Source organism: Triticum urartu, chromosome 4A (assembly GCF_056163025.1).
Source record: "Triticum urartu cultivar PI428250 chromosome 4A, HENAU_Tu73, whole genome shotgun sequence".
Lineage (NCBI taxonomy): Eukaryota > Viridiplantae > Streptophyta > Magnoliopsida > Poales > Poaceae > Triticum > Triticum urartu.
In genome coordinates this window covers 120,122,499-120,146,004 of record NC_141876.1, presented here as the reverse complement: position 1 = coordinate 120,146,004, position 23,506 = coordinate 120,122,499, and the positions used below count along the sequence as shown (strand labels likewise).

General features: G+C 44.6%; 3 protein-coding genes across 3 annotated transcripts; 1 reads left to right on the top strand and 2 right to left on the bottom strand.

The window, feature by feature from the left end:
* The first annotated feature begins 1,039 nt into the window (after positions 1-1,039).
* Positions 1,040-5,265, top strand: LOC125551061 (mRNA-decapping enzyme-like protein). The gene is made up of 8 exons (XM_048714211.2): positions 1,040-1,331; positions 1,428-1,468; positions 1,545-1,594; positions 2,491-2,635; positions 3,986-4,042; positions 4,114-4,234; positions 4,416-4,877; positions 4,959-5,265. Exons 1-8 carry the CDS (start codon positions 1,152-1,154, stop codon positions 5,010-5,012), a joined length of 1,110 nt encoding a protein of 369 aa, XP_048570168.2. The 5' UTR covers positions 1,040-1,151; the 3' UTR covers positions 5,013-5,265.
* Positions 5,266-5,470: 205 nt separating this feature from the next.
* On the bottom strand, positions 5,471-6,881 carry LOC125551062 (putative F-box protein At2g36090). Its single transcript, XM_048714212.2, has one exon. The coding sequence runs from the start codon at positions 6,666-6,668 to the stop codon at positions 5,682-5,684; it is 987 nt and encodes a 328-aa protein (XP_048570169.1). The 5' UTR covers positions 6,669-6,881; the 3' UTR covers positions 5,471-5,681.
* A 3,602-nt stretch (positions 6,882-10,483) lies between these two features.
* Positions 10,484-11,263, bottom strand: LOC147975054 (uncharacterized). The gene is made up of 4 exons (XM_087519597.1): positions 11,144-11,263; positions 10,825-11,078; positions 10,674-10,749; positions 10,484-10,597 (listed from the first exon to the last, which is right to left on the bottom strand). The coding sequence occupies exons 1-4, from the start codon at positions 11,258-11,260 to the stop codon at positions 10,484-10,486; spliced, it is 561 nt and encodes a 186-aa protein (XP_087375723.1). The 5' UTR covers positions 11,261-11,263.
* Between the last annotated feature and the right edge of the window lie 12,243 nt (positions 11,264-23,506).

Below are 23,506 nucleotides of genomic sequence, written 5' to 3'. Positions count from 1 at the left end.
TTAGAAAAATGATGAAATTATTTTGGTCATGTGTTTAAAAAATGTTAATCAATCATTTGAAAAAAACATTGAACAAGTATTTAAAAAATGTTAATCAAGTATTGAAAAAAGTCAAATGTGTATAGAAAAAAGGTTAACCATATAGTTAAAAAAATATTAATCTTGTATTTATAAAATGTTAATTAAGCATTTAAAAATGTTTAAAATGTACAGGAAAAAGGTTGACCATGTATTGAACATAAATTTAATCTACTATTTGGAAAATGGTAATCAAGCATTTAAAAAATGTGTATAAAATGCGTTGACCATGACTTCAAAAAACATTAAACCTGTATTTTAAAAATGGTAAACGTGTATTAGGAAAATGTATTAGATATTTACCAAAGACGTGTATAGTAAAACAATGAATTCTGAGAGGAAACAAAATAAAATAGATAAAAATGAGAAAGAAACAAACAAAAATGAAGAGAAAGAAAGGAAATAAAAAAGCAACGGAAAACCGAGAAAGAAAGAAATAAAAAAATTAAAAAGGATGAAAAGAAAAAACAGTTAAAACAGAGAATAACATGACGAAAAGCTTTGGAAGAAGTAATAAAATAGTGAAAATTGAGTAAGAAACAAAGAAGAACAGTTAAAAACGGAAACCCTAAAAAGAAAAAAAAAGGCTGAGAACCCTAGGAAACCAGCAAACGAAGAGCAGCGAGCGAGCGAATTCCATCCAAAAACCAGCGAACAAAAAAAAGCACAAAACTGGGCTGGTCCAATAGGTACACCGGAGAGGACAGTGGTTGAGCGAGACAGACAAAAGTCTCGCGTGAAGCGAGATATAGTTGCCGCGGTCACGTAGGGGCTCCCAAGCTGATTTTCGGGACAAAGGATGGGCCAAGCCACACAGAGAGGGGCCTCTATAGTCTATACCTGTTACACAGTGGCCGAGCCCATGGACCCCGACCCCGTCCGGCTCCTGCATCGTCGGTCCATCCACGTCCCATCCTGTGCTGTCTGCTGCGGCGACTCTTCCAGAAATTACAGTCCGTCCCCGTCCCCTCCCCTCCCCCTCCCCCCCTGCTCCAAACTCCCAAGCTCCCTACTCGATAGCTGCAGCCTGCAGCTCCCCTCAGATCCACCGCCGCCCACTCGGAGATTGATCGATGCCGCCGCCGCCGCCGACTAACGGGGGGAAGTTGACCCCGAACCTGGCGATGGACGCCGAGGGCACGCGCCTGCTCAACCTCACCGTCCTGCAGCGTCTCGACCCCGCCGTCGAGGACATCCTCATCACCGCCGCCCACGTCACCCTCTACGACTTCAACATCGACCTCAATCAGTGGGTCAGTCACCTCCCCCCCTCCCCCTCCCCCTGTCTCGCCCCCCGTGATTCACCGAAAACCTGATCCGATCCGGTTTGCTTGCCTTGTATTGCGCAGAGCCGCAAGGACGTGGAGGGGTCGCTGTTCGTCGTGAAGAGGTGAGCGAGGGTTGATAGAATATTGTGTGCGGCTGCGGCTGGGATCTGAATATCTGATTGGTTTCTCCTGTTGTAGGAACACGCAGCCGAGGTTTCAGTTTATCGTCATGAACAGGCGGAACACGGGTACGTTTCTGCGATCTAAGTCCATCCACTCAGCCGTGTGACTCAGGCATTGCGGGTTACGGACGATCGCGATTAGAAAACATATTGCTTGCTTTTTGGGTAGCTAATAAAGCGCGAGGTCTCCAAGATGATAGATAATTAATACAGTTTTACTAAAGCACAACTATAGGTTAACCAATGCTCTTATGAAGTCAAACTATTCCAGTTCGGCCACACTACAACGTTGGCTACTTACAAAAAGCCTGATGGGCCACTGAAACAATCATGATACCCCAATCTTTCTGCTTGGCAGACTCTATTTTCTCAAGAAAATTCAACTTGACAAACCCAAACTTATCACTAGTAAACTTAGAGCATTCTACTCGGAAAATACAGCCTTTTTGTTAAGATCTTCTCGCGCGAAACCCCAATACCTTCCACTCGGCAAACTCTAAATTTTCAGATTGAAACCTTAATCTCTCCACTCTGGGAATGTAAAATCCTAACTGAACGCAAGGAATAGAACTGTATGAAGTAGAAGACTAGTAATCTTGTTTACCATTCCATGTGGCGAGACTTGGCTAAAAAAGAGATTTGTTCCATGTGATCACACATTGCCACAAAAGATCACCACAAAGAATGAAGCAAAGGGGATAACTAGCCAAGTTACTTCGCTTGTACAGACCAACAAATACTATGGTGTGGTTGCCGATGCTAGCTTGCTGGCCTGCAGGTCATTTTAAAGTTTTGCATCCTGTTTGATAGTTACGACTTCCAGTTGGAAGAAAAATTCTCCTTGTATCTATCTAACAAAAGTTGGCTAGGACTAACAGCCGGCCTCTTATTTCTAGATGATTTATGAATGCTCATATTGTTTAGTTCATTCATGAGAACTTCAATATTGTTTCTCTTCTCAGATAATCTGGTGGAGGATTTATTAAGTGATTTTGAATACGAACTTCAACCTCCATATTTGTTGTACCGGAATGCTGCACAAGAAGTAAATGGTATTTGGTTTTACAATCAGCAGGACTGTGATGCTGTAGCAAATCTCTTTGGAAGGTATGACTTTTCATATATCATATGCTCATGTTGGAAGCCTCCTTTTCATGGCTCGGATGTTTATTGAAAACCATTTGTGAGTGTTACTGGATCATACTATTTTTTTGTAAAACTAGACTAATCATGTGCCAGTACCATGACTAAGTTTCGAGATCTTATGTGTTTCAACTCTAGCCTAGCCCAACTTGTTTGGGACTTGTTGTTGTTGTTGTTGTTGTTGTTGCTGTAGACTATCTGATCTTGTCTACTTTAGATTGGATTCAGACCAGAAATGCATGCCCTAAAAGCTGCAACTATCCATGACGGACTCACGGCCTAACAAATGGAAATAATGGTGTGGCTGGATTGCATGTACAAACTGTAGAAGTCATTATATTTTACCTTTTTTTGTTTCTGCCGACATATACACATATTAGGGCATCTCCAGTAGCTGCAAGATGCTTGTTGGTAAATTTGACATGTAAGCATCTTTGATGACTTGTCAAGTAATAAATGAAGAGCGAGTGTGAGGTTGTATGAAAATGATCCAACACCTTGTGCACAAGCTCCAAGGTAAAGAAAGAGAGCAAGCTTCCATATTCACTCACGTCCTATTGTTCAACCATTCATACAACCACTGGAATACTTGTATGATACATTGTTGGTTGATGACATGGATATATTTACCAGCAAACTAACCAACAAATTGTTGGAGATGCTCTTAGTGATACAGTAACTGATTCTGATCTGATCTTATGGCAACATGTAAACATTAAACAGGTAGTACTGTGGCTTCCTCCTTTTTCTTAGGGAACCAGAAATAGCTACACAGTTACTTATGCCTCGGGAACAAACTTTTCTCGGTGGCAACCGCAGTTTTGCATCCTAACGAGTGAAAATTCCTTGACCATGTTAACGGTTTGGAAATTAATAAAATCTTGTGAAACTTTCTGCATGTAAGGACTCTAGGAGCATCATGCTCTTATATTCAATCGAATGGGGCGTTACTATCATATAATTGGAAGTTTTCGAAAGGATTAACATGATTACCTGCCCGGGTGTCATTACCTTACCTCTGCACTGGACAAAATAGAGGAGAATCTTTTTCCTTTTTTAACAATTTGTCCACTGTCTGCAAATCATGCTTCATTATTTCGCTTAGTTCAAAGCATTAGTATGTATAACTATTAGATGTCTAACATGGGTGTGAATAATTAGGATTGATTAATCATGAACCGAACTTTGTCTTGTTGATGTCCATGTATCTTTAGGTTTTTTACTAGTATTATATTTTGGCATGTGGGTAAAATTATTAAAATGAAAATTTGTGAACATGTTTCCTTGAGTTTTTTAATTCCATTTTCCTTGCAGGATACTTAATGCTTATGCCAGAGTACCTCCAAAAGCTAAAGTGCCCTCCACCAAAAGGTTTTTTCCCCTCGACTGTTCATGGGAGATGTTTTGATTGACTTATGCTGAATTCTTCTAATATATCACAGCGAGTTTGAGGAATTGGAGGCTGTTCCTACATCCGCTGCTATAGATGGCCCCCTTGAACCACCGCCAGCATCCACTCTCATTTCTGATACTCCTGATGAATCACTTGCTAATTACTTTGGTGTATGTTCTCTTCCTATTTCGTTTTGTTTTCTTCTGAATAATTTTCTGTTTCTCGCACTGCTCATGAAATAGTATATGCAGCATCTTTGGACTGTCATCTGAATATCTGAATTAAAACACCATCGTTGCATTTTGGTTCTGTGTGTAGTGTACTGAATTATTCTTCTATACAAATATATAGGGTGCTGCAAGCATTGGGAGTGTATCAAGTGGGTCAATGGTTGGAAGAGCTCATCCATCCACTGAAACCACTGCGGCTTCCCACACGCCATTGATTATGCCTTCTGCCGCCCAGTCGCACCAAATACACCCTCCTTTTGGAGGTTCGTCAGCTCCACCACTGCCCCTCCAGGACACTAATGCCCATGCTAGCCATTCAACAAATCTTGTAACACCGGCATTCTTTGCTCCTCCATCATCCTCTTCTGCATCACTAGCTCCGCCGATTTCATCAATGATGCCGACAGCGCCACCTCTTCATTCAACTTCATCATCTACTCAACATCCTCAGTACGGGCATGGCGCCCCTCTACTCCAACCTTTTCCACCACCTTCACCACCTCCATCCTTCGCCCCTGCACACAACGACGGCTCTGTTATTTCACGGGATAAAGTTAAGGACGCCCTCCTGAGACTTGTTCAGGTATGTTCCTTGTTAAAAATTACAATATGTACTGTATGTTCTTTTACATGCTTCTAACTCTGGTGTCATGTTTCCCAACAGAGTGACCAGTTCATCGATTTAATTTACCGGGAGTTGCAGAATGCACATATGTAGACTGCTTCCTAGGTGTCTTGTTGCTCGCTGCCGCGACAAGAGTGTTTCTGTTCTCTGTGAGTTTTGTACGCTGGTTCTGGAACTTCTGTATAGCTTTGTATTGATGTGTTGATGTAGATTCTTTATAGCTATGGATGGTAGTACTTATGGTCTTCCTTGTTTACAAATGACTGTCAATGTCATTACATTTATGTGTAATTGGAAAAAAGGAGTTTGTAAGGATGTTATGATATCATCATTTTCGTGTGTTTTACTGAGCAATCATCTCGGTCAGCATCAGGGTTTCTTGGAATGCAAATATTAGTGTGATTTACTGGACAGTTATTAACTATGCATCAGATTATGAAGTAACTTTCTTTACCAATTTGAGCTGTGGCCTACCAATAAGTTCTATTGAAGCTTGGCAAAACCTTTGCTCCAGAGACCTTTTTAAGAGTTTCACCAACTAAGCTTCAAAATTAGAAGTCCTACACTCCCAACTTTCAACGGTATCTTCTCAAGTTCCCCTTTCTGAAAATTAATGCAAAGAAGATAACTCTTGGCCCTGCGCTACAGTACATTTACATTGCGGCAGCGACCCTCTGTCCCTGTGTAACCTACTGGACGAACACGTATTCACATTCCTCGCACGTGTGAGCAAACCTTTACTACTAGTCGATGCGCGCGTGCTCACCGGCACGTGAGCATCACCAGGAACCCGACGAACGCCGCCGCTCCGACGCCGGAGCAGCAGAGGTCGACGAGCCCCTCCCGCCTCGCCTTCCATTCCTTTCGCGCGCTCTTCCCTTTCACCAACTCCCCGTACTGCCGCGCCGCCTGTGCCTCCGCCTCCGCGCCCCGGCCCTGCCTCGGGGCGGCCATGGCCGCGGCGACCGCCGCCAGCCCGTCCCGCCCGCTGACGCCGCCGCCGTCGCCGTCCTCCACGCACAGGCTGACCTCCCGGACGTGCCCAAACCGGTCGTCGCACGTGACGGCCGCGTCCAGGGCGACGCCGCCGAGCACCACGGTGAACCGCGCCACGGTCTCTCCCGTGAGCCAGCTCCGGTCAACGGACACCGGCCGCCGGCTGGAGGCGTTGACCGCCCGGCCTGACGTCGGGTCGAGAAGCAGCCAGCTTAGCGTCAGCTCCGCCGGCGTGATCGAGGACGCTGCCGAGAAGCCCTCCTGCAGGAGCGCGTCGACGCGGAACGGCGAGCCCAGGAACCACGCCGACGAGGCGTCCGTCTCCACCACGCGCGACATGATGCAGACCCCCTTGTGGTGCAGGTCCACGGCGGAGACGAGCCGGCTGGGCAGGGCGGGCGCGACCGTGGCCGTGGCCGCCGCCGCCGCTGTCGCTGGGAACGGGAACGCGTCGGCGAAGAGCGCCCGGTGGAAGCCGTCACCGGTGCCGCGGCAGCAAGAATTGTCGAGGAGGCCGGCGACCGACGGCCACAAGGCGAGGCAGAGTCCGCGCCATGTGTCGGGGTCGGTGGCGAGGTCGTGGAAGCTGGAGCTCGCGCAGCCGAGCGCCGCCAGCGACGCGCCGTCGAGCCGGCGGAGCACGAGGGACAGCACGTCCGTGGGGAGGTCCTCGATGACCGTCTCTGCCGCGCCGCCGCACGCCGGAGAATCGTAGTTCATCATGCTCTCCTCAGTTTGACTACTCGCCGCCATGGTGGACACACACGAAGCTCGCACCGGTGCAATTCCTTTCGTCCTGTGCGACCTGTGAATTGGTTATGCACCTGTGAATTGAGTATGTTTATAACTTTGTGTGTGTAGAGTATATATATACTCCTACTTATATAGTGAGTAAGGTGAGTGATCACGGTCTGAAAGCGAGAGGTTCCTTTTGTACAACTGATCAACTCTGAACTTGCTTGCGTTGCCCAGAAGCAAAGGCCGGAATAAAATAAATGAAAAAGCAAATGTCCTGATGTTTCTGGGTTTGTTTTATCACTCACTGACGAATGGGCCGTGCCGTTCTATCTCCTTGGACTGACGTGTCAGCCAAGGATTCCTCCTGCCATATAGAAAAGGCCAAGTTGCTCAATGCAAAGGTGTTTCTAGTCTTGTGGGTGATGCTGTGGGATGGAGTCCACACGTCACGCGTACATCTTAAAAGGGAGAAATCAAACCGGCACAAGCGGACTCGGGGAGACGGACATGGCGGCGTTGCCGTGCGTTACAGAACTCGGCTTCGCACCTGTAGCTCGTATAAAAATGTGAAATCGTACGGAGCGATCCCACCGTACGTGTCGGGATGGCAACGAAGCCCCCGCGTAGCGCTGTCTGTTTCGCTGAAAACATGCGTGTTCCAGGGTTGTAGAAAAATTTCCTTCCCCGCCTCTGGAAGCGGTACTTCAAACTAACACCGTGATAGCTGATAGGAGTATTTTCATGGCCGGGGGTGTATAACGGTGTCTACAACTAACTTGTTAGAGCAACTCTAACAAATCCCGCAAAAACCCTCGACCCACAAAATAGTCGTCAACATGCGGATCGACATAGAAAATCCCGTCCAAACAGATCCCACAAACGCGGCCGGCCCGTAAAACTTTTTGAGGAGCGTGGCAAAATCTTGGCCCTAACCCGCAAATACGCAGGTTTCCGCTTCGCCCCTACGATGCCCCGTATCGTAGTGAAGCGGTTGGCGGGAGGGACATTTCAACCCGCGCCCTTTGCCTCATCCTTCCGCCGTCGCTCGCCATTGGTTCCGTCCGTCCGCTGCCGGCGATTTCGGCCTAATCTGCGGGCGGAGTCGCGCCGCGGGGGCGTCCCCCACCCTCCATCACCGATACGCTGCACCGCCCCTGGATCCGGCGAGAAGAGCCGCCCCTCGTCGCCGCCCCTAGTCGCCGCCCGGGATCGCCCGCCCCATGAGCCGCCGGTTAGTGTTTGCTTGTGCTTTATGCCGAGCGCTATGCATAGTTGGTTGACGCGGCGTGCGATTTTTGTTCAGGTAGATGGAATTGAGCCCGTGCGAGAAGTTTTTGCTCGACGATTCATCCGATTCAGACGACTCGAATGTTGAGACGCTGCTTGCAAACTATTGGCAACAGACGTTGGTGATGGCTCTTGCCGTGAAGGAGCACGAAGACGAGAACCGAAAGAGGCATCGAGGATCGACCGTCGGGCGTCTTTGCATTCCTCAGAATCGCCATCTCGGGAACGAGATGTTGATGCAAGACTACTTCGCTGAGAATCCAACATATCCACCGCACCTCTTCCGGAGAAGGTATCGAATGCGTCGATCCCTCTTTGTGAAAATTGTTCAAGCTTGCGAAGCAAATTGTCGGTATTTTACTCAAAACAAAAATGTCGCGGGCTTGAAGGGATTTAGTGCATATCAAAAAATCTCGACAGCTATGCGTGTGATTGCATATGGTGTTCCGGCTGACTATGCCGATGAGTACCTTCGCATTGGTGAAGATACCATAATTGAGTCAGTGCGTAGGTTTGCCAAAGTGATCATCCGTGTCTTTGGTCCTGAATATCTTCGGGCACCCAACGAGGATGACACAAAGAAATTGATGTCATCTAATGAGAGAAGAGGTTGGCGTGGCATGCTAGGCAGCATTGGACTTGGAAAAATTGCCCGAAGGCATGGCAGGGAATGTATCGTGGCAAGTCTCGTGATGCAACAATTGTGCTAGAGGCCCTAGCATCTGAGGATTTATGGATTTGGCATTGTTTTTTCGTATGCCGGGCACTCTCAATGATATCAATGTGTTGCATCGGTCCCATTTGTTTGCTAGACTTGCTAATGGTGATGCTCCTGCTTGCAACTACACTATCATTGGACATAAATACACAAAAGGGTACTATCTTGCAGATGGTACATACCCTCCTTGGGTGCACATTTATCAAGAGTATTGAAGAACCCAAAACTAAAAAACAATGTGAATTCACAAGGGTGCAAGAGGCAGCCTGAAAAGACATTGAAAGAGCATTTGAGGTTTTGCAATCTAGGTTTGCCATTGTTCATGGTCCTGCTCGTTTTTAGGACAAGCAGGCCTTGAAAAACATCATGACATGTTGTGTTATCCTTCACAATATGATTCTCGAAGATGAGAGAGACATGAACTTGAAGTTTTTCTACCATAATGTAGGTAGCCGTGTCAAACCAGCTAGAGACTCTAACTGTATTAGAACTTTTTTTCAGACATACAAGGAGATTGAAAATGCAAACACCCACTTTCAGTTTCAGGAGGATCTCATTGAGCACCATTGGCAAAGGGCTGGACAATAACAAACTCAATTTTAATTTTTTATTTAATTCATGTGTTATTTGTATTCGGGACAAGTTTTATATTGCATTATTTAGTTTGCTTCTGTGATTTGAATAATTATTTGTAATGTGAATGAATGTTGTATTGTGTTGGTATTGATAATTTTTCTGAATATCATTTTGTAATGTGGATGTTTGTTTTATTTTTGGGGTGTGGTATTGATATTTGCGGACCGGCGGCAACGACGCAAGAGCAGACCCCACAAAGCCAACCCGTAAAAAAAATATTTCGTGAATATTCTTTTATACGAGTCCGTTTTGCGGGGTCTGCCTCTGTGGCCGTCTACGCCGGTCCGCAAAGCCGTTTTTCCGTGAACTGCAAACGCGTTTTGCGGGTTGGCGGGATGCGGGATCTGCTAGAGATGCTCTTAGCCATCTACAACACCGATCCTCAAACCGTCACATATGTCCGGACTGCACTGTTTAGACGTCTTGTGCCATCTAATGCGGCTTGTATCGGTCCGTCGAGCGGTCCGGACTTGTTTTTTTTACCATAAATCGAAGACAACCCTGAGGAAATTTGCGGGAGTCCGGACATCCTCATGACAAACCAAAAGTCGCCAGGTACCTTACATTTTCGTCCAGATGACAGAAGTCCGCTGACTGTTGCTGTTAATTGGCGGAAGGCTAGCATATTAAAAGCCAGATCGTGGTTAATATTTGGGCATTTGGCAGAAGCTTTGTAAGAATATTTGGGGATCTAGTAAAAGGTTACTTCTTGCCATATGATTAGCATTTGGCGGAAGTTTTGCAAATATATTTGGGCATTTGACGAAAGTATACTTCTTATCATATGATTAGCATTTAACAAGGTGATTAGTATTTGCGTATTTGGCGAAAGCTTTGCAAATATATTTGGCATTTAGCGAAAAGTTACTTCTTGTCATATGATTAGCATTTGACAAGGTGATTAATTTTTTATTAAGGTTCTTTATTACTTCTTGCCAAGAAGGCAAGAATTAGGGAAACTACACTGACTAGTAGAGTGTCCGTGCGTTGCCACGGGCTCTTGAAATAGTTTACAACGTAACATGTTAAATTCCATTTTTTGCAAACAATATAACACAAACAAAATTATTTAATAACTGAAGTCCATTTTTGCAATGTAAATTGATAACAGAAAGAAAAAGTAACGACATGTCCATGTAACAAACTGAGTGATGTTCCAACTAAATATCTATTACAAAACTATTAATATCTAGATGATGCGCTTAAGAAATTCTTTCACAATATCCGGAAAGCTTTCTTTAGCTTCATTCCCACGATGTTTTAGCAAGTATAATAAAAACTGCTTCCTCAATTCACACCCATCCTGCACAAACAATACATGTAGTTAGTATTAAAATTTCATGCCGAAGGTCTTAACACATGTAACGGACAATTCTCACTGAGCAAATCGGCTTGACCAATTCTTTACCGTTCCACCAGAGCATAAAATGGAAAACAAAATATCTAGACACATTCCTGCAAAACTTTAAATTAATAATATAAAGAATATAGTGATAATAAAAGTAAATGTTTTTCGTATGGATTCATTACCCATCTATACTCGTTGGAACACCAAACGGAAATAAACGTTGCCATTTAGATATATCATAATTCCAACCAGACAGCTTTATTTCGAGTGCTTCTTTGAAATCCCTTGCAAAACTTTTTAATTTCAGTGCATGCCTTATCTTTTTTTCCTCTAACGATTGTGATGTTTGAATAGGATCCATAATATATAGGCGACGTGCCTCTTTATCGATGACATACAAGATGTATCGGCCGATTGATGAATAGGGAAGATAAATCTACAAGTGGAGCTATTAGAAACAACAATAAACCATGATAAGAATGGACAAATAATTTTACTTACCTTGTTGCATGATGAGATATCGTTGTCCATCCCAGGCCAACTATCAAATAATGTTGCCAACGTCTGGATAGTGTCCTTCTCGCAAAACTTCTGACCTCGTGTTGACTCTAGCAACATGGACTAAGCAAAAAAAGAAATATTGGTTCAACATGTTGTTAATAATGACACATAAATTGAATAGTTACGGTAACTTACACAAAATCGTAGATCCATGTAGTGTACGGGAGGGTCTGTGAACAATACTCCCTCGTCACATGCCAGCATACGCACGGCGGTGTTGAAGCATTCATTGTCCATGGGCTGCTCCATGTTTAGTATGCACTGAAGTTTCTTAAGACTTAAGCCCACTGGATCGGGTGTCGAGCTCCGGACCCATAACTTCCTACAAATTTGGATGGTAAGAAGAACAATAATATACATCCGCACATTAAATATTGACACATGATACTTACTCCAGACATCCGGCATCATCGTTCGACATGATGTAGCTGCAAAGGCTGGCAAGTAATTCACGTTTCTCCGTGGGTATAGTAGTGATTGGGGCAGGACGTTTATCTTTGACAACGTCAGATGGATTCTCCAGGATCTCGAGATCAGAATTAGCTAAATTTCCCTCATCGTCAGAATTATATAAAGTTTCTTCATCATCAGGTTGATGGTATATGGGAACTCCTTTTAGCTTATTCAGCTCTGAATCGAGCAAAATGACAACTAATTTTTGTCGAAAATGTTTCATATCCTCCTACAAGATATATATTTATATAATATTTCTTAATAAAATAACGAGATAATGTAAAAAATGAAATACCTGGGTGTGAACTAGTCTGACAGTCCATGTGATGACCAGTATTCCATATAATTTAGCATAAACAATCCACATGATACGCTATAATATTATAAAATAATGCTTTAGATTATCACACATATGAATCAAAAAGACAAACCATTGTAACAAGTGCTTACCCATCGGTTTGTATTGCCTTATGAAACTGCTCTACAACCGTCCATTTTGTAACATTGAGATCGGGCCACTTATGACCTCTGATAAAATCCGGGCTATGCTCTACAAGTTTCAGACGCTTCTCGAGTCCTAGCAACTATTAATCACACCATATAATATTACCGATCGAGGCAAACAAAACATATGTTAAGATAAGTAAAAAAATAGATAGTTACCGTAGTAGAAAGGTCATTGCGTTTGACCCGGGAACCAAGTGAGTCCAATACTTGAATCTCACGTTTTTGTGCATTGGCGACTGCTAGATACCAATGGTAGCCCGGCATGTTAATCGGAATGAATAACTGATGTAAATATCATACAAGTCACGGTAGCAATTAGATATAAATATTAATAAATAATCATACATATGAATTAAATAAAAACATACCATAATTATATGCATGGATAACGAGACAAAAACTAACCATATCTTGTTGTAGATAAGTATTAACATGATGAACGATGCGGTGATATTTTGATGGGTCTATGTCTCTTTCCCTGTCTTCTTTTATCTGGCCAGATACAAACGTGCTAACAATGTGTACCTTCTCACCCGCCCTGTCTTGTAGATGGTCGTGAGCAAGCATGCAATATATGTAAGCATTTATCACCTGTAATGAGCATTTAGATTATATTTATATTTTATAATATTATATATTGTTTATAGTTTTAATTACAAAGTTTGTGCAATTGGTCTTACACCGTCATGTAAGAACATATCATCTTTCATAAGGCATTCCAATTCGTCGGTTGATAACAAGGCATCTCCAATGTCCACGAACTGAGTATTCTTCGGGGCAGACTTGATAGATTTGATGACTGTAATATCCCTAGGGGTACAAACATAGTCTGTCGAATACATAAAAATATGAGCCAACTTAACAATCACAATGAGCAAAATTAGTTCAATACAAAAGACAATATCACAAAAATAAGATTCATAATAATATTAAAAAATACCTTGTGGGACAATATGTAAATTAGCATTCTTTTTTGGTTTGTTATGAGATATAACCTCTTCGACATTTTTATGTTGTGAATTTTCTTCCACTTTCGACGACATCGCATCTGAACCCTTAATGGATTCTTTCCGTGCATCTCCAAAGTCCATATCCATGTCTCCTCTATTCTGGAAAAACAAAAATATAAAAATAGCCCTTCCGTATTATCATATATAAGATACAAATTGCGGAATGTTAGCTATATGCACCTCTTCTCGTGGTGTTTCACTGTGGTCTGTCATTGTTGCATCAGTGAGTATGTCGGAATCCATCAATTTATATATATGCTGAAAAATAATTAATACTTTTTACTACATCATAAAATTATATTTGATATATAATAATATGCTAATAAAAAAAGCATTTGGTTATATTAGAAAAGAAGACACTTTAATCATTTTACTAACACAACAATTCGGGGAAAACAACAAACTATAATGTTCATTTATAAGTAAGTAGGCGTCTGAGATTGCTTAAATTATTTTAAATTAATTGTATAGGCTATGGAAAATTGCCATACAAAAACTAAAACAAACAAACCAACATTAACCAATTATATTTGTTTTTTCTATGATTTATTTTGTGATACCCTTAGTATATGTCATAAGCATACAAATATTTATTTTTATGGACCATGATTAATATATATATATATCTATACAAATTTGAATAATTTGTGAGGTATGTATAATTAAATATTTATGTTGTTTTGTGATTTAAAAAAATAATTACAAAACAAAGTTGAGACATCCGCTAATAACAAATATACCATGATGAAATATATATGATATTTCCTACTGCATCATATTATTATATATAATATATAATAAAAAGAAAAGTGAAACTAACACAACTTTGTGCTATGCAAAAAAGAAAACCTATTTGTTTTTATTAGAAATATATGTTGTTTAAATAAGTGTCCTACCCATGAAAACCCGGGAAAAACAACAAACCTCAATGTTCATATATATAAGTAAGTAGTCATTTGATAATTATTTAGATTTTTTTTGTAGACTATGAAAAACTGTCAAAAAAACATCGCCCGCCTCCCCCGCGCGACGGCCCGCCTCCCCCCCCGCGGTCGCCTTTCCACCTACCCCGCCGCTTACCTTATCCATTCCACTCGCTCCTCTTCCCTCCACTCACTTCATCTTCCCACTTTCCCCTCCGCCGCCGCATCGCCGCGTGTGTCCACGAGCTGGCGGCCGTGCGACTCCGCCCGCCGCATCAGTCCCTCTCCTCTCCTCTCCACTCACCACACACGATGATTCTCACTCGCCACCTCTCGCCCTGTCACCTCCCCCCGCCGCATCACGACGCGCATCGCCGAGCCCGCAACCACCACGCCATATTGCCGCGACCACCGCACCAGTCTCCGGCGAGCCGTGCGCGACTGATGGGGACGCACGCATCGAGCTTCGTCACCCAGGTGCGGGTGCTGGATCCGGTCGTGTTCCGTTGGGATCCGCGGCGGTGTTGGTCTCCGGGGAGTTCGATGGTGGATCCGAAGCGGGGCGAATCGATCTGCAATGCCAGTAGCTCCGGTACGTAGATCCGACCCCTTTCCTCCTCTAATTTTCCTTTTGTTGCATCCCTGAACTGATCTCCTGCTCGCTGATGTATCGAGGCGCCATGAGATGAAATCACAGGCAGGGCCAGGGCGAAGACGGATCCCCGATGGCCAAGACACGGCCAAGGTGGTGCAACCTGTGGTCTACATCGCAGGCAAGAATCACCACCAAGAGGTCGGGTCACGGTGGTGCAGCCTGTGGTCTACATCGCCTACTACTCCGCCGTCTTCCGCATCCCCCACCACTTCAGCGGAAAGGTGAGACAAACGGCCCCTCCCCGCTCCCCCGTTCACATGAATCCCAACAACATCATGCGAGTTCTATGCTTGTATACTCTGAAAGTGCGTTATATCGACTAGAGGGGGGGTGAATAGGCGATTTTTACGAAAGTCTTCAAAACGTGAGAGTTATGAAGACAAACAGCGAAGATTATGCCTATTACTATGCAGCGGAAGTTAGATTACACTGGGCCAGCCATGGTCATGTATTTAGTAGAGTGAAAGCACAATGACAAACTACTGCAGTGTAATAAGGATCAGGTAGGAAGAAGTTATGAAGCCAAACAGTTCATACATTCACATTGTGAAGACTAAAGATAAAGCAAGCATGCAATGGCTTCACAATGTGTAACAGTAAGAAGAGGAAGTGAAGATGAAACCAGTGACTTGTAGAAGACAATGATATGTTGGACCAGTTCCAGTTGCTGTGACAACTGTACGTCTGGTTGGAGCGGCTAGGTATTTAAACCTTAGGACACACAGTCCCGGACACCCAGTCCTGAACACACAGTTCAGGACACCAAGTCCTCACCGTATTCTCCTTGAGCTAAGGTCACTTAGTCCTCGCTGAATCACTCTGGTAAGTCTTCAAGGTAGACTCCCAAACCTTCACAGACTTCGTTCAATGGCAATCCACAATGTCTCTTGGATGCTCTGAACGCGACGCCTAACCGTCTGGAGGATTCACAGTCCCCAAGTGTAATAAGTCTTCAGATCACACAGACAAGAAGACTTAAGTGATGCCCAATTTACTCTGGCTCTGGGTGGTTAGGGCTTTTCTCCTCACTGGAAATTTTCTCTCAAAGGCTTCGAGGTGGGTTGCTCTCAAACGACAAAAGCCGTGCACTGAAATCTGAGCAGCCAACCGTTTATGGTTGTGGGGGTGGGCTATTTATAGCCACTTGGCAACCCGACCTGATTTGTCCAAAATGACCCTGGGTCACTAAGGAACTGACACGTGTCTCAACGGTCAGATTTCGAACTCTCATGGCAACTTTACTTGGGCTACAAGCAAAGCTGACTTGTCCGGCTCTGGACAAGATTCGCTCTCATTGTCTTCACTCGAAGACATAGGTTTTTGATTTAGGCATCACTTCAGTCATTCTGACTGGTTCTCCTGGACCCCACTTAACAGTACGGTGGTTCCTATGACTCAACACAAAATAAAAGGAACTACGAAAGATCTAAGTCTTCGAGCTCCATAGGCTTCATAACGTGTCTTCTTTTGTCATAGTCTTCAAAGTGAATATCTTCATATACCACCTTTGTCTTCAATGTCTTCATACATTTTTAGGGGTCATCTCTGGTAGTAAAACCGAATCAATGAGGGACTTCTACCTGTGTTTTCCTGCAATTCTCACAAACACATTAGTCCCTCAACTAGGTTTGTCGTCAATACTCCAAAACCAACTAGGGGTGGCACTAGATGCACTTACAATCTCCCCCTTTTTGGTGATTGATGACAAACTAGTTGAAGTTTTCAACGGGGAATATAAAGTGTGAAGTTTGTAAAGGAATTGTCTTCATAAGTTGCACGGGCTCCCCCTGAAGATGTGCATATAAGTTAATTTGCTTTTGGAATGCAAATGCACATGGCAGGTTGTACTGGTGGAGATCCGCTTCAGCTTATGAGGACAATCCACTGTGCATGTGAAAGTATATGAAGATAATGACATGCATAATGGAAAATGGACGTCTGCAAAATGAGATAAGTGCGGAATTTATCGTCACCACCACGGAGTGGTAAACAAGTAACAGACGACCATCGAGTTTTAGTGTTTACAACTCAAAGAACCAAATGAAGCAAAAACAAGAGTTGTAAACACGAAGCAAAACATAAGGCACCCGCCCATTTTGACCCGCTTGAAGACTATAAACATCGTATGCTTCTCCCCCTTTTGTCAGGAATGACAAAAAAGGTTTGAAGACATAGAGTTTACTACGCGTTTCCGGGCGCAGCAGGGTCGGTGGAGTTGTTTGGCGGTGCAGATCTTTGAGGTGCTGAAGCAGGTGGTGGTGAAGTAGCATCATCGTGTTCATCAATGATCCTTGCAGTGACTGTGGCAGCAGATGAAGAAAACTCAGAGTCTTCAAGGGACGGTGTGTTGCGCATCACAGCCCTTCTAGGAGGTGTGGTGTCAAATTTGAAGCGCTCTGTGAAGCCATCCTCTTCAAGTTCAGCTTCAGTGCAGATCATTGAGAGCCCTTTCCACATACGACGGCAAGTCTCATGTGCAACGAAGGCATTCTTGGTGGCAAGGTTTCGAAGACGATTGACATCCACCAAGAGGCTCTTCATCTGACGTTTCAGCCAGTCGTGATGCCTATCTTGCTTTTGGTGAAGAGCCACGAGAAGCTCTCGGTTAGTGAGGACACGAGCACGCTTCTTGGGTCTTGGAGCGTTTGTGCTATCTGTGGCTTCAGTTGATGCTGGTGCACGTGTAGTGCCAGCCATCGGATAGACCCTGGACATGGCTTCAACACCTTCAACATTCTGCGTGAAGCTCTGGTGTTCGGCATTCTGAAGACTTATTGGTTGCTTGGCAGGCTCAGGGTATATTGCTTCAGCAGAGATATCCACATCTGGCAGGAAGATGCGATGGTTTCGGGCTGAGGGCTGATACGAATTTGTAGAGTGCAGTTTGATCAGCCTCATCACTCAAGGGGCATAGAATTTTAGACCAAATAAGTCCGAGCCTGACGCAGCAAGTTGTCGTATGAAAAGATCCTGTGCGTTGAAGCATTTGCCATGCATGATATAGAATATGAGAGTCTTCATTGCACCCTCAATCTTGGCATGTGGTGAGTGTCCCTTGATGGGCCAGAGAGTCCGCCGGATAATGTGATATATGGTCCTGGGCAGGTACTCTAGGTCTTCAACAAAGAACTCAGTTGGATAGGGTGCATCCTGAGGCAATGGCTTCATCATTGAGAGCATCTGACTCATATTGGGTTCAGGTCTCTGAAATATACTCTCAATAGCTTCAGAATGAAGTTGACAACCTTCTTCGAAGAATTCGCCTGGAGTGGGCAGGCCGGTGAGCTCAATGATATCAAATGCATTGGCTTCATGATGGGCATTTCCAGTCATCCACTCTAGGATCCAAGTCTTCGGATCTCTGTTGTATCCTTTGATATGGAGAGTGGCATAAAACTGAAGCAGAAGCTCTTTGTTCCAGTGCTCTTCATCAGTCACAAACGACAGCAAACCCACTTGCCTGAAGCAGTCCAAAGCTTCCTCAAGACATGGCAGACCAACAATGGCTTCAACCTCAAGGTGCTTGTGAGGGAAGATGCGACCTTGGTTGTATAAGATGCATGAATAATAGCTGCGCTGTGAATAGCTCCAGAACCTGTCTGATACAATCCTTTCCCTTGAATAGGGGTTCTTGGAGCTATTGAAAAATGTGTTGTCTGCCTTGAAGCTGTTTATATCAAAGGAGCCAGGTGCTGCTGCAGGACCTGGGAACCTTGGAAGCCTTGGGACTGGCTTCTCGACATGAGGCCTGTGCTTTATGTGATAATCAAACTGTGGACCTGCAGCAGACTCAGGAACTGAAGTGTCTGGCTCAGTGGCTTCACTGTTCGCTGAAGCATTTGGTGGGATGGGCTCCACATTGGCTTTGGTGTTTGTAGTTGTATGGACAACCTCAGGCACTTTCTCCTGGAGAACTGCATCTTGATGGAGCGAGGAAGTGGGTTCTGGAGGTGCTTCTTCATTGTCTTCGGCTGATGCAGCCGGAATTTCTGCAGACTGGACTTGAGGCCGTGGACCTTTGCGAAGCCTACGGAACGCAGACGACGCTTTTGGTGTCGGAGTGGGCTGGGCCTCAAGGTCTTCTTCCTCCTGAGGGCGATCCGCCCATGATTCATCTTGTGCCATTGGCATCAGAGGACGACCAATACTGATGAGTTCGCTTGTTTCAAGCTGAGGAAGAGCTGCATCATCTTGCACATTGTCCTGATGACCAATGTCTTCAGCAGCTATTGGGTCGGCTGCTGGAATATCTTCAGCATCAGGAGCCTCTGTGGGAGCAGGCTCATGAACTGTCAGTCTTCTTTCTGCATTGGGGTGAATGACAGAAAGGGGTTCAACCATCAAGGGCTCTGTGGGAGCAGCCCTAGATTTCTTGGTCTTGCGCTTCTTTTTGCTGGGGGCAGTAGGAGAGGCTTCAGAGCTCTTCCTTTTTCTGGCTTCAGCTTCTGCAGCTCTTGTCTTCTTTAGCTCTGAAGCTGTTGACCGGCTCTTTGGCTTCGAGCCAGTCGTGGCGGTTGGGAAGACAATTGGAGTTGCTGCATGTCCTGATGCCTCTGGTTCACTCACAGCAGACTGCTTCTTCTTCTTTGCGGCCATCCTTGGGTCGATGCCAGGACGCCCAAGTGCCTTACGCTTTTCAGCCTCGTTGTAGGCTTGAACGCATTTTTCTGCCAAAGACTTCATCCTTTCACGCGAGCCCTGAGCTTCAGCATGCTTCTTCAGAAAGTTTTCTTTGAGCTCATGCAACATGATTTTAAAGCTCCTCACTTCTTGCACGCTGAGGCTGGCCATGTGCTGCTTGAACTTAGCCTTTTCGTGATCAATCTTCTGCTTCAGCTCAACAATGCGCTGAGCAATGGCCAGTTCTGAAGCAATTGCGCCTTGGAAGGCGACGCTGAGTCCAACAGGCAGCTGCAGATCATTGAAGCTTATGTCTGGTGAGTCAAACCATTCATCGATGAAGCTGTGGATGATGGCGACATCAAACAGAGGCAGATTGTTGAAGATTTTCGCTTCTTCCTTGCTTTTGATGAGCTGCTCTAGTGCGTCATCACCCAGATCCTCATCGCTGGATAGATCAATGGCTTCACTGCGCAGAATGGGAGCAGCAGTGAGCTCTTTGCCTGTTTGTTGCTGGGGATCCTTTTCCTTCAGGGGCTTGGAGACGCGGGATACGTCTTCAGACTGCACACTGACTTCAGGAGGTGCAGTTTTCAATGGCTTCGCCCTTGAGATTTTTGAGGCAAGGGCCGGCTTTGAAGCTTTTGGTTTCTTTGTTTGCTTTGGCTTCGGCACAGCAGGAGCTTCATCAGACTCAGAATCAGCTGGAGGGTCATTCACAGCAGTCCCTTGGACTAAGATGTGGCTGATCAGGCCCTCAAGATTGGCAAACGGACCGATGATATTGGGTTCCGCGTCGCGTGTGCCATCTTCCCTTGGTGAGGAGGGACCAGGGTTGAAGTCAAGCCCAAATTTCTTCTTGTTTAGCTTCGCTGACTGTTGGGCAAACTGAAAGTTACGCTGGAAGAGATTGTCGTCACGACACCAGAGAAGTGACGACGGATGAGCATCTTCAGGCTGTGGTCCTCGGACCATGCATGGGTAGAAGCCTTGAGCAATGGCTTCATCTCTGGTCCTGGGTACAAGGTTCTTGTATAAGATATCCCCCCATGGACTCTTGATAGCATTCTTTTCAGCATACTCCTGGGTGACGAAGCGGTATTTGAACCACTGTTCTGCCCAATAGCGTCGAATCCATTGGATTCGGGTCTTGCGCTGCCCATAGCTCTCTTCTGGATCTGTTTTGTACATTTCTGCCAAGTCTTCAGGCAGATCCTTAGAAGTTCCCTCGCGTCTCTGTCTGCCCCCCTTTCTTGCCGCTGCTACTGAAGCCATAAATTTTAGCTTGAAAGGCTTCAAAACTTTCAAAGGCTTCAAAGTCTTTCCTTTTCTGGACCAACAGGAACTGGCTTCAGGAGAGTTTATGTGATGCTGTAGGAATTCTGCAAATGAATGCAGACTATGAGAACCGAAGGATTCCCCCACGGACATGTACCTGTGACAGCATTAAGGTGCGAGGGAAGGGGAAGATGTCATATGCATTCTCAGAAGGTTTTGAAGATTAATCAGTTTAGAAGACATTGACCTCATTGTGCGAAGACATTCACTTATAGATAAGAAGTTGGTTCCAGATTTGTACGAATCCGTAGATCAGTACAAGTGAGGAATCTAACTACTTTATGAAGCACAAGTGAATATACTAGGCATGTTATGAGATGCAGTGAGAGATCTAACTAGTGTGAAGAGAAACTTCTTATGGTAGAAAGTGACAGAACCGTGAGATCAAAAGAAGCTATAAAAAGAAGTTTTATTTACCACACTGGAACTGCTAGACGGAAGGAAGTTGATGCCGAGCAGTTCAGTCCTCCGTGCCCTAACTTGGCGACGGAAAACACCTACGGCGACGGCGGAGAGGACGATGTCCGCGGTCAGCGTGAGGACGGCGTTGGAGAGGTTGCGGCAGTGAAGCGCTTCGTCTCCGGCGTCGTCGAGTGCTAGCGATGGCGCTAGGGTTCGTGCGAGGGTGGAAGAAGGAGATAATGACCGCAGTAAGTGTGAATTTATAGACTCAGGGGCGGCACTGTGCTATTACGCAGGTGCCCCTGGCGGTTCGTATTTGAGGAACGCGTGGCCAGTTAGCGGAAGTTTGGGGTTTGTTCCACGTCCCACGCACGCCTAAATTGTCGGGCGGTCGTTCCTGCTTCTCCGGATTTTATGTGGAGGAATGAGCATTAAAAACGGATTTTATGGTTGTCTCTATATCTTCAGCTGACAAGGACGCAGTGAAGACATTCGACAGTTTCAATAGAATGCATATGACTTGGAGAGATAGAGTTAGAGATAGAAAGCATAGAGAGATTAGGGTCCGATCACATTCACTTAGTTCAGAAGATTCAACCAAGAAGACATAGCTATAAGTGAATGCTGTAGAGGACAGAACACTAGAGTATATATATATCTATATAGTCAACGTAGTGAAGATAATCGTGAAGACATGTTGAGTTCGAAGCCAAACCAAATGTGAAGATATTACAAGGTAACGCCATGAGTGAAACACTTCAAAACGGAACATTTGGTGGTGGCGTTACCCACCGTATAGGAAGTATTAGACCCAGACACGACGCACAATTATCGTGGCGCTCCGAAGTCAAATTCCATATTAATGTGTTCACACTTAGGATGTATGTCTTCACTGATTGAAGATATACTTTACTTTGTGTGTTGCACATCTAAGTCATCAATATGCGTAAGTGTTAGGATGTGTGCCTGATCACAGGACATTTGAGGATTCCAAGATATTTAGCTCACACCGTAACTTGCAAAACCTCTTCTCATCCAAGGGCTTGGTGAAGATATCTGCCAATTGCTCTTCAGTGTTGACGTGTATGATATCAATGTCTTCCTTTACAACATGATCTCTGAGGAAGTGATGACGAATTTCAATGTGCTTTGTCTTCGAGTGCTGAACTGGGTTGTTGGCAATCTTGATGGCGCTTTCGTTGTCGCAGTAAAGTGGCACTTGCTTCAGATGAATGCCATAATCCTTGAGTGTTTGCTTCATCCACAGAAGCTGAGCGCAGCAAGATCCAGCAGCAATGTATTCAGATTCAGCAGTGGAGAGAGATACACAGTTCTGCTTCTTTGAAGACCAACATACAAGTGATTGTCCCAGAAAGTGACATGTGCCTGATGTAGACTTGCGATCAACCTTGTCACCAGCATAATCAGCATCCGAAAATCCAACCAAATCGAACTCTGAGCCCTTTGGATACCTTAATCCTAGAGTTGGGGTGTGAGCCAAATATCGAAGAATTCGCTTCACAGCTAAGTGATACGATTCCTTTGGTGCCGCTTGAAATCGAGCACACATGCAAACACTAAGCATAATATCTGGCCTAGATGCACATAAATAAAGCAAAGACCCAATCATGGAGCAGTATACCTTTTGATCGAACTCTTTACCATTGTCGTCAGGACCCAGATGATGTTTGGCTGGCATTGGTGTTGTGAAGCCTTTGCAGTCTTGCATACCGAACTTCTTCAAGCAATCTTTGAGATACTTCTCTTGAGATATGAAGATGCCATTGCGCTGTTGGCGTATTTGAAGACCAAGGAAGAACTTCAGCTCCCCCATCATGGACATCTGATATTGCTCTTGCATCATATATCCAAACTCTTCACTGTACTTCTGATTGGTGCAGCCGAAGATAATGTCATCCACATATATTTGGCACACAAACAGTTCACAATCATATGTCTTCGTGAAAAGAGTGGGATCCAGGGAACCAGGTATGAAGCCTTTGCTCTTCAGAAAGTACTTGAGTGTGTCATACCAGGCCCTAGGGGCTTGTTTGAGGCCATATAGTGCCTTGTTGAGCTTGTATACCATGTCAGGATGTTTTGGATTTTCAAAGCCAGGTGGCTGTGCAACATACACTTCTTCTTCAATCTTTCCATTGAGAAAGGCACTTTTCACATCCATTTGATATAGAAGTATGTTATGATGATTTGCATATGCCAGCAGTATGCGTATGGCTTCAAGCCTAGCCACAGGAGCAAATGTTTCATCGAAGTCAATGCCCTCCACTTGAGTATATCCTTGAGCAACGAGACGAGCTTTGTTTTTGACAACTTGACCATGCTCATCTTGCTTGTTGCGGTATATCCATTTGGTGCCTATTATGTTGTGCTTCCG